This window comes from Drosophila mojavensis, unplaced genomic scaffold (assembly GCF_018153725.1).
Source record: "Drosophila mojavensis isolate 15081-1352.22 unplaced genomic scaffold, ASM1815372v1 contig_74, whole genome shotgun sequence".
In the NCBI taxonomy this organism is placed as follows: Eukaryota; Metazoa; Arthropoda; class Insecta; order Diptera; family Drosophilidae; genus Drosophila; species Drosophila mojavensis.
The window spans coordinates 7,414,046-7,424,524 of NW_025318899.1; the positions used below are offsets into that span (position 1 = coordinate 7,414,046).

A 10,479-nucleotide genomic window follows, 5' to 3' on the forward strand; every position below is an offset into this window, starting at 1 on the left:
TACGATTTATTTAAATAGTCATTATTATTTAAAAATTGATTGGTTGCAGATACTTTCGTCTTTCGACTGCAATCAGTTAGTTCGCCGCTGTCAGACCGGTTTATGTTGTCATTTCAATTAGACAACTTTATTGTGTATATACCCAGAACGAATACCGGTTTTGTGATAAGCGGCTCTATTTATATATGAGACTGTTCCCATCAATGCGCATTTGTGATTCTTAGAACGGAGATGTCGCACGGTCTACGCTGCGGGGTTTTCCTGCTATTTTTAGCATTGGCTAGCGGCTACACAGTGCCAAAAGCCAAAATCGAAGTGTTTTATCCCAAAGGTTTTGAGGTGTCCATTCCACACGAGGAAGGGATAACGTTGTTCGCCTTCCATGGCAAGCTGAACGAGGAGATGGAGGGTCTGGAGGCGGGCACCTGGGCACGTGACATTGTCAAGATGAAAAACGGACGTTGGACTTTCCGAGATCGACAAGCTGTGCTAAAACCAGGCGATGTTCTATACTATTGGACCTACGTTATCTACAACGGCCTGGGTTATCGTGAAGACGACGGCGCCTATGTGGTCAGTGGTTACAATGGCAGCACACCCGTTTCATCGACTCCAGCAACCCGTGTGCCTAGCCCGGACTTTACTTTCCCAACTCCAGATATTGACATCAGACTTGGCAACTGTGAGGCGCCCAAGACTCAAGCCAATGGCGCTCCAGTTCGTTGTGCGAATCAGCAAATCTTCGCGGATGACTTCAATGGCGGCAAACTGGATGCATCCAAGTGGAAGCTGGAGCGTCGTTTCTCTGGTGCTCCAGACTACGAATTCAACATCTATGTGAACGACGCACCTCAGACGCTGAGCCTGCAAAACGGACATGTGCAGATCCAGCCCGTCGCCACGAAGCGTTTCTTCAAGCGGAGATTGGGGGAGATGCTAGATCTGGGAGGCGAATGCACGGGCGAGAAGAACTCGGCAGATTGTGTGCGAGATCCAAGTAGGAGGCGCGACAAGCTGCCTCCACTGGTGAGTGCGCAATTCTCCACCAAGGAGAGCTTCTCCTTCAAGTACGGACGAGTCGAGGTGAGAGCTAAGATGCCCAGATCGAAGTATTTGGTGCCTCAGCTATGGCTGCAGCCCAAGTACAATGTCTATGGCAAGGAGGACTATCAGTCGGGGCAGGTGCGCATCGGCTATGCGCGTCAGGTGCCTGGCGGCCAACTAGATCTATATGCTGGCATCCTGCTCACTTCCAAGGAGCCGTTGCGCTCGGCCAAACTATGCCATAAGCTGGGCACTGGCGCTAGCAGCGAGGATTGGAGCGATAACTTCCACAATTATACGCTAGAGTGGACGCCACGTCAACTGAAGTGGTTCGTGGATGGACGAGAAATATGTTCCCAGGGTAGTGATTCGGGTGCGTTTAGTAGCACCATCGCAGACGACCAAAGGCTTCCGAATGTGGACGAGCTGGAGAAGGGCACAGGAATTGCGCCATTCGATCAGGAGTTCTATTTGACGTTTGGCCTCGGCGTAGCGGGCTTCAATGAGTTCTTCTACGACAAAGAGAAGCCATGGCGTGACCAGGACACCATTGCCATGACACAGTTTCTGAATAGCATCAAAGACCGACTGGATCAGTGGTGTGATGACGCTGAGCTGAAAATAGATTACGTCAAGATTTTTTCTGTATAAAATGTTTAAATTTTTATGAAGTCAATTCTTAATTTGAACTCAAAAAGTAATTTATATAATGCTCTGAAATATTTTCAAAAACTGATATTTTTAAAGTCAATAATCAAAAACGTTTACCTTTACAAACATTTTAATCATTATAAATTTTTTATTTTTATTTTTTTTCAATATATAAATATTTTTTAAAAATTTATCTTTTGTTCTTTCAAAGTTCGATAGCTCGACTAAAAACTACGGCCACACTGAGCGAGCGCACTGCGCACATCGATAGCTGTGTCACGAACAGCTGTGCATTAATTGAACGTGTTTTTGGTAAACTCACACCACTAGTGCTCACATAACCCTCTGCGGCTTTTGCCTATTAGAAAAAACACAAGTAATTATAATACTATTTGCTTAAAGTTGATTTTCTAACTTAAAACACGATTCTGTTTTACAGCTGTATACAAAATGCAAGTCACACGCCTTGTACTTCGTCAACTGAGACGTCAAATCACTGCGCAACGCCAGTACAGCGCCGCTGCTCCTGCTGCTGCTGCCGCAGCTGAGAAACTCGTGCCTCCAGTGCCGGAAGGTGTAGCCAAACCACCAAATCCAAAACTAGACAGCATTGTCAACAACATAGCTGCCTTGAATCTGCTCGAGGTAGCTGAGCTTAGCACGTTGCTGAAGCAAAAGCTAAATCTGCCAGAGACTGCATTTGCGCCACAGTTCGCGGCGCCTGGTCCAGCGCGCAGTGCGGCTGCCGAAGATGAGGAGGAGGCGGCGCCCAAGAAGGTGCAAACCGCCTTCAAGGTGAAGATGATCAAATTCGATGAGAAGCAGAAGGTGGCGCTAATCAAAGAGGTCAAGAATCTGCTCGAGGGCATGAACCTTGTGCAGGCCAAAAAGTTTGTTGAGAGTGCGCCGACCATTGTGAAAGAGGACGTTACGAAAGAGGAGGCTGAGAAGCTGAAGGAGGCGCTGGCCAAGGCGGGAGCAGTCATTGAAATTGAATAAGCTAAAACTAGTTATTTGTTGTAATAAAAAACCCATACAGCGTCAACTTGCTGTCAACTAAAATGAAAAACGTGACACACACACATGCTTACCTACAGAAAGAACTGTTATTTGTAGCAACATTGTTGCAACTTTCTAGTAAACAATTCCCCAAGCACTTTTACCTTTCTGAATGAGTTTAAGCCTTAATTAGTGGCGGCATATGTACTAACTGGTCGTAATTAGTACAACTTCGCTAATTAAAGTCGTGCGCTATGTCCACCACCAGCCGATGAATGCAATTTCGGCAGCGTTGCCACTGCCAGCCGAATCAGTACCGTTACATCACTTTGTAATAGCGCTTAGAACTGAGAGTGCTAACTGGTATAAGTAAAATTCAAATTGAGCGATTAAGGCAGATCGAGCGAGTCACACTGTTTACTCGAATTCAAACGAAAGCAAGCACGGGGCACTTTCTACGCTGTCCGGGTGCCATCGTCGCATGATGATTGTTCACGCGTGCTCTCAAATTAAGTGCGTATGTCTCGGTTCGCCAGTGGATTGATTGTATACCTGGTAAATCACTTTCATCGACCCGTTCATTTGTTTGCTGTCATTTATAAATGGTATACATATTTTTTTCTTTTTTACAGAATGCTCCAAATATTTGCAGCCGCCGAAATAAACTCCACACGACTTTGCCGCCATGAAAAAACTCAGCTTTGAGAGGCTGGAGCAGAGCGTCGCGGTCTATCAATTAGCACCTGCCTCGTTCAGCACCTGCGTCGCCAGCATCTGCGCCCCTTTGTGGCATAGTAAGCTCCTCAATTGCGGCCTGCGTCAGTCTCAGTCTCAATCGAAACATAGACGCGTACAATACGTTCTCTCTCCCGTCTTTGGGGTAACTGTAAAAACCGAAAGTGGAAGTGCAGAGCAAATATATGTATATATGAACAAATATACATATATATATATTTGTAGCTATTTATATATTTGTTTAGTTATATAGTTAACCATGTCCGCTCGCACACATTCCACGCGCATCTTGGCCGTCGTCGCCCTCTTCTTCAGCAGTTACATCGTCGGCATTTACAGCGCGTCGCGGGCCAGCCTTCAGCTAGCTGCCTTGAATGTGACTCGCAGCGAGAACAGCTCTCTGGATGCACTGGACGCGACGCTGGTCTCAGAGAGGAGCTTGGCGCGCAGCAGCTCGAGAAATCCTCGCTGTAAGTGGAAAGTAAAAACCTATTTTTCGTGCTCTCCTTCTTCGTCTCGTTCTTGTTGTTGTTGTTGAGTGATCTTCGATCAAAATATATGTATGTGGGTCAGTTCTTAATTATCACCCAGTGCGCATTTCCGTGCTGAGCTCTTTAGTCTTAGGCACGCATTGTCACCGCCTGACCGAGCAGCGATTCACTCTTGATACTGGATTTATGGACTACTTTCTTACGATGCCAAAAAAAAGTAGATCAGAGCTGGGCAGAACCTGAAAATCTTAAGGAGAGGCCAAAGATTATAATAGTAATTATAACTTCAATTGAATTTCTTTCAATTAGAACATTAAAAGGATAGAATGGTCTTTTTAATAGATGCAATATGGCTGTAGCTTTATCTATAGATTCATCCTTTCTAAATTTTAGTCGCTATTCCAATAATAATTGCCTTGATTAGCGAGTTCTCAATGCTAATTGATTCTTTATTAGAACTACATCCTATTTGTAAACGCAATATATTTATATATATTTAAATATTGCAATATAAGAGTATATATTTATAAATCCCCACACTCACACTTTCCCATCGTTCGGCAGGGTTTCCCTTCTACACAATTGGACGCTTCTCCAATGACATTTGCTTGGGCAACAACCTGCTCATGGGCACCTGCATGATAAACGGCGAGTGCAAGGACAACAATGGCGTCGCAGCGGGCAGTTGCTCCACTATAACCAATCAGGCCGTGTGCTGCATATGTAAGCCGATCCGAATACAGTCTCAATCAATGCCTAATTCGATTTGCTCCTACATTAGATCAACGCACTTGTGGCGCCAGCACCAGCTTCAATAACACCTACTTCTACAACAGCAACTATCCGGCACCGTATGCGGGCGGCGGTCGTTGCACCATTGTTGTAACTCCGCCGGACTCGACAATTTGCCAGCTGCGCATCGATTTCATGGCCTTGTCGCTGGCGCCACCAACTGGCGATGGCTTGTGCACGACAGACGCATTGACCATTTCGGGCGGCGCCTCGCAAGTGCCCACGATTTGTGGAGAGAACTCGGGCCAGCATGTCTATGTGGACTTCAATGGCGTCAGCCCCATAACCATTTCGGTGGCCACCTCGGCCGGTTACACGTTTAATCGCAATTGGCAACTCCAGCTGCGCATGATGGGCTGCACCTCGGCCACCTTGGCGCCCGCTGGCTGCCTGCAGTATCACATGACCTCCTCTGGCAATATTGCCAGCTTCAACTACGTGTCGGCTGCTTCCTCGGCGCAGAACTCCATCGGAGTGCAGGGCACGAGGCAGCTGGCGGGCCTGCGGTACGGCATCTGCATACGGAAGGCCACTGGCGTCTGCTCCATCACGTATAGACAGGTGTCCTCCGATGCATACTCCTTCACGATGACCAACGATGTGGGCGCCGTGGATCCCACGCTGCTGGCCACGTCAGCGGTGCAGAGCCAGGACTGCACCACGGACTATATCATCATACCAGCGCCAACGCAAGGTGGCACCAGTATGCCCAGCGACCGGTTCTGTGGCCTGGGCTTGGTGGCCACGACATCAGAGGCGAAGCCTTTTGTTGTCTACAGTGTGACGGACTCCAACGAGGAGATGGACATATCGAATCGAGGCTTCTACCTGGCCTACTCACAGAACCCCTGCCCCGTGCTGTAGTCGTAAATGCTTGTCAACTACAATAAAAGACTCTGAGAACAATAAGCAATAAATAGGCAATAATTAACTTATATATAACAGATATTAGTTTTATCGCATAGGTTTAGCTAACAATGTTTTAACTGTACATAATTTATCTAACACGATTGCGTATGACTAGATGGAAGAGGGACTACGCCGCCAGACGTATCAGGTTGTCTATCTCCGCCTGCAGCTCTTTGATCTGTGAAGAGATAAGGATTAGCTAAATATATATACATATATGGCTAGAGTACCCGGAGACTCACCCGATTATTGAAATGCGTCTTGGTGGCCGAGTCTGCCATTAGCTGGAACGCCTCATTGTCCACGCGCACTTTGTACTTTTGCAGCTCGTTGACCAACTTCTTCAGCTTCTTTTTGTTCGTCTTTAATATCTGCTCGCGCTGCTCCTTTGGTATTGGGAACTCCTCCTTTATGGTGATGCCAAAGGAGCACAGTGCACCGGCAGTTGAGAAGAAGTTCAGTTTCTTGGAGAATTTCGAGTCCTCATTGAGCAGCTCCAGCTCCACGCAGCCGCAGCGCGTGAGCACGCCAATCTGTGCCAGATGACGACGCAGTATCGTTTCTGCTTCCTCATTCTGGGCAAACAGAGAGAGCTTTGGGGCATGGCGATTGCTGATTTGATTGCGACTCTTCATCTGGCGCACATTGGTGCAGATGCTGACAATATCAGCGACCTCCGCCTGCAGTTTGGGATCTTGATACTCGGACAGCTTGAGTTCGATGTTCAGTGGGACATGCTGCAGCAGCTCAGAGGCAACGAAGGGCGTGAAGGGCGCCAGGGCCTGCAGGCCCCAGCTGAGGCAGGCGGTCAATGTGCCCACATTCACATAGGCATCATGGGTGCGATTCCTGATCGCAGTCTTGGTGGTTTCCTATAGGCAAAAAGTCCAGAATTAGATAAGACACAATTGCAGATAAGAGGAAACTTTACCAAATACACATCACACAGATTCTGATAGAAGAAATGCTTCAGCGCCGATGTGGCCATGTGGAAATTGTAGTTGGTGGAGCTCTCCGAGCATATGGCCAGCGTCTCAGCCAATCTGCCAATGATCCAACGGTCCCACATGCCCAGCTGCACACCCTCCATCGTCTCGAACTCGTCTAGGGTAATGCCCAGAGACTGAGCGGAGCCCAGTGTGAAGCGCATGGCTTGCCAGATCTTGTTGAGGAACAGTTTGTTGGTGTAGCAGGCGGTCACATCGAAGTTAATGAAGTGGTGCTTGATGTTGTGGCTCAGCAGCGTGAAGCGTAGAGCATCGGTGCCGCACTCCTGAATGCCCTTCGGGAACATCTTGATGAGGCCCTCCGTGGAGGTTCTCAGCTCTTCGGGCTTGATTACGCCCGCATCGCACGATTGCTGCAGTGTGGCTTTCAGGCTATCCAGGCTGGCGCCCTGCACCACTTGCTGTGGCGTGACAATGTTGCCTAAGCTCTTGGACATCTTGCGACCCTGAGCATCGCACACGATGCCATTGAGCAGAATGCGCTGAAAGGGAGCCTTCCCAGTCAGCTTCAGTCCCATCATCATCATGCGAGCGACCCAGAAGAAGAGTATATCATGCCCCGTCTGCATCAGATCGAGTGGATATTTCTCCTTGTAGCTCTCGTTGGGCCAACCAGCCACGGAGAAGGGCAACAGCGACGAGGAGAACCAGGTATCCAGCACATCCACGTCCCGACTCAGGCTCACCTCTTTAGTGCCCAATTTGCTGATTGCCTTCTCGCGCGCCGTCTTCTCGTCAGTGGCCGCCACCCAGCAGCTGTTGCCCCTGGAGTCGAAGGCCTCGTAGGCGGGCACCTGGTGACCCCACCACAGCTGGCGAGAGATGCACCAGTCCCGCGAGTCCGTCAGCCATCTCTCCCAGTCCGTCTCAAACGTTGAGGGCATTATTTGCAGTCTTCCGCTCTTCAACTCCGACAAGGCGGCCTCGCACATGGACTTGGTCTTGAGGAACCACTGCGGCACCGTCATATACTCAATGACATCCTTCGAACGGGAGCAGATCGGCAATTGCATGCTATGCGCGCGCACCTCGCGCAGTAGCTCCATCTGCTCCAAGCGCTCCACGATGAGATCGCGTGCCTCGAAGCGGGGCTTGCCCTGGAACTCTGGGTATGCATCATCGATCTCGCCGCTTTCGGTGAAGACGCGACGGCCCGTCAGCTTGTGGCGCGTGGCCATCTCGAAATCGAATTTGTCGTGGGCTGGCGTTAGCTTCACAGCGCCGGTGCCAAACTCCATGTCCACAGCGATGTCAAAGATTAGGGGAATCGTGTCGTCTCTGAAGGGATGCTGCAGCTGCACTTCCTTCCGGTTGCGGTATTTGGTATAACGCGGATCAGCTGGGTGCACGGCAACCGCCACATCTCCCAATATGGTTTCCGGCCTGGTGGTGGACACCACAATCTCCTCCGGCTTGCCATCATTATCGAGCTGGCCATCGACTACGCGATAGGCAACGTCAAAGATGCGACCGAAGAGCACATTATGCTCATAGCCCGGCACGGCTACTTCGACGGGCTCCTTAATCTCCAGCGTTTCCACTTCGATGTCGGAGATAGCAGAGCGCAGGGCGCACGACCAGTTGACGAGCGAATTGCGCCGCTTGATTAGTCCCTCCTCGAAGAGTTGTATGAAGGCCGCGCTGACGGCATTGGCCTGCTGTTCGTCCATGGTGAAGTACTCGTGCTGCCAGTCGAGCGAGCAGCCCAGTTGACGCAAATCCTGCACAATTCCAGCGCCCTTCTCGGCCTTCCATTTCCAGACCTCCTCGAGGAAGGCTTTTCGTCCAATTTCCTGTCGCGTTTTGCCTTTCGTCGCGGCCAAGGTGCGCTCCACGACCACCTGTGTGGCAATGCCCGCGTGGTCCGTTCCCGGCACCCACTGCACGTCGTAGCCTAGCTGCCACTGTTGCCTGGCTATCACGTCCTGCACTGTGGCCATCAGCGCGTGGCCCAAATGCAAGTTTCCGGTTACATTTGGCGGTGGCAGGATCATGCGATAGGGCCCACGGTTGCAACCACTGCTCAACTCCTTCGTGGGCTCTTTTTCACGCTCCCAGTATGCCTCCTCCACGGGCTTTGGCTGATAGCCCGCAGCCAAAGGCAGCTTGGGGCCTGCGAGAAAATCTTTCCATTAGCCGGCATTTTGTTGAAAGAAAATCACGATCCACTCACCTCTGGCTGCGCTGCAGTAGAGCCTGGCAGTGACATTTAGCAATTTTGGATGACATAAGTGTTTGTGTTTGACTAAATTGCGGGTAACTACTTTAATAATTTGCATTATTTCAATTCCGATGCGTTGAGGAGCCTCAACAGTTGTTGTTATGTCAACTGACAAGGGGCAGTGTGTGCACAACTTTTGAAGGTTCAAAATACAAATACGAATACAAAACAGCTGATTTCTAGAGCTGAGAGCGATAGTTTTGCCTGCCTATCGATAAGAAATTCAAACAGTCGGGCGCCTAGTTTGATTTGAATCGAATTCAATTGAATTTCTTGACAGTTATTTGGCTCTTTATTGATGTTAACTGCATTTCGTATATTTCTGCGAATAAAAGCGACCAAAGAGAAACAGAAATGACAGCATGTAGGCCACTCCCGTATAACTGAGCCACGGCTGGTATTCACATCTGCTCACAATCGCCTGAACACCCCAGGCCAAACCCAATGCGAATTGCAGCAGCTGCAGTGTTGTTAAGTAACGTTTCCACCATAGATACGGGTATAAACGAGGTCCCAGAGCGCTCAGTGAATAATATCCGTACATAACGATGTGCACAAAGGAGTTCATCAAAGCCGGCACGAAGGCTGCAAAGGGACAAGCGCTCTAGCAGTAGCAGAAGCGAAGGCTTAAAGGGTTATGAATGGGAAAACCTACTTGAGCCAGTGGGTATCCATTTGATTACTATCCAGCATATAACAAACATGCTGCTGTGGTGATAGACGTGCAGAAAAGTCAACTGGGACCGTTTTTTGCGCAATATAAAGAAGAAAGTATCTGCAAATTCCAAGATCTTTGATATGTAGAACAACCAAAAGGCAGACGCCAGCTGTGGAATGTAATGTAGTTCAATAAATATATGTACTTTTATTTTTCATGTTAAAATTTCTCGACTTACGCGAATTTCAAGCGGATCATAGCTCACTTTACAAGGCTGACACTGTAAGCTATAGTCGAGGGCCCGCGACGTCGTGTAAAGCTGCAGGCAAATATATCCATTCAGCAAGGCCATGAACAAGTTGTAGCCGAACAATGGAAGGCGCAACTGAAATGCCTGGCGACTGCAACCGGAGAGGGGAGCCAACGTGGAATTGAAAGAGAATATGATGGCATTTGACGGCACACGGCCACACCCACACAACCACCCACCCACCTGGCCATCCATTTGGGCGCAAAGTGCAGCAGCAGCAAGTACAAGGCCAACAGCAAGGCGGCATTCCAAGGCGAGGCCACCAATGGCCAAGATTGTGTGCGCTCATCCGCCAGCTCGGCGAACGGATAGCTGTCCAGGAAGGCAATGGATGATGACATGACCTGTCGACACACAGGAATGCCAAAACGTAACTAACTTCAATTGCTGCCGCGCCGCTGACTTTTTATAATGTTCAGCTGAGCAGCGATGCGTATATGCTATGTATATATAGATATATATAGATTTAAATATACTTAGATTTTTATATTCGTACATGTTATGATATGATTTTCTTTAATAAGAAACCATTTGACCCCTAGAACGAATCAAGCATGACTGAGGCTGAGTTGGGGTCACAGCTAGCTGAAGCAGTAACTCTTATACAGTATAAGACTGTATGGCAATGATATAGCATGTATGTATGTATATGCGATTACAAT

General features: G+C 48.8%; 5 protein-coding genes across 7 annotated transcripts; 3 read left to right on the forward strand and 2 right to left on the reverse strand.

Moving 5' to 3' along the window:
• The first annotated feature begins 82 nt into the window (after positions 1-82).
• On the forward strand, positions 83-1,829 carry LOC6581700 (gram-negative bacteria-binding protein 3). Its single transcript, XM_002007386.4, has one exon. It carries the CDS (start codon positions 232-234, stop codon positions 1,693-1,695), a length of 1,464 nt encoding a protein of 487 aa, XP_002007422.1. The 5' UTR covers positions 83-231; the 3' UTR covers positions 1,696-1,829.
• Positions 1,830-1,959: 130 nt separating this feature from the next.
• LOC6581701 (50S ribosomal protein L7/L12) lies at positions 1,960-2,757 on the forward strand. Its single transcript, XM_002007387.4, has 2 exons — positions 1,960-2,071; positions 2,135-2,757. The coding sequence occupies exon 2, from the start codon at positions 2,146-2,148 to the stop codon at positions 2,692-2,694; it is 549 nt and encodes a 182-aa protein (XP_002007423.1). The 5' UTR covers positions 1,960-2,071; positions 2,135-2,145; the 3' UTR covers positions 2,695-2,757.
• Positions 2,758-2,844: 87 nt separating this feature from the next.
• Positions 2,845-5,647, forward strand: LOC6581702. 3 transcript variants are annotated; one of them, XM_002007388.4, is made up of 5 exons: positions 2,845-3,249; positions 3,327-3,616; positions 3,675-3,899; positions 4,485-4,643; positions 4,702-5,647. In XM_002007388.4, exons 3-5 carry the CDS (start codon positions 3,689-3,691, stop codon positions 5,574-5,576), a joined length of 1,245 nt encoding a protein of 414 aa, XP_002007424.1. In that variant the 5' UTR covers positions 2,845-3,249; positions 3,327-3,616; positions 3,675-3,688; the 3' UTR covers positions 5,577-5,647. The 3 variants fall into 3 exon arrangements, with proteins under 3 accessions (XP_002007424.1, XP_032587170.1, XP_015017482.1); XM_032731279.2 differs by having other exon boundaries at positions 3,683-3,899; XM_015161996.3 differs by lacking the exons at positions 2,845-3,249; positions 3,327-3,616; positions 3,675-3,899 and adding an exon at positions 3,952-4,194.
• LOC6581703 (valine--tRNA ligase) lies at positions 5,640-9,059 on the reverse strand. Its single transcript, XM_002007389.4, has 4 exons — positions 8,802-9,059; positions 6,553-8,741; positions 5,864-6,493; positions 5,640-5,799 (listed from the first exon to the last, which is right to left on the reverse strand). The coding sequence occupies exons 1-4, from the start codon at positions 8,905-8,907 to the stop codon at positions 5,749-5,751; spliced, it is 2,976 nt and encodes a 991-aa protein (XP_002007425.1). The 5' UTR covers positions 8,908-9,059; the 3' UTR covers positions 5,640-5,748.
• An 83-nt stretch (positions 9,060-9,142) lies between these two features.
• On the reverse strand, positions 9,143-10,224 carry LOC6581704 (elongation of very long chain fatty acids protein 4). The gene is made up of 4 exons (XM_002007390.3): positions 10,001-10,224; positions 9,746-9,908; positions 9,505-9,676; positions 9,143-9,434 (listed from the first exon to the last, which is right to left on the reverse strand). Exons 1-4 carry the CDS (start codon positions 10,156-10,158, stop codon positions 9,151-9,153), a joined length of 777 nt encoding a protein of 258 aa, XP_002007426.1. The 5' UTR covers positions 10,159-10,224; the 3' UTR covers positions 9,143-9,150.
• Positions 10,225-10,479: the final 255 nt, after the last annotated feature.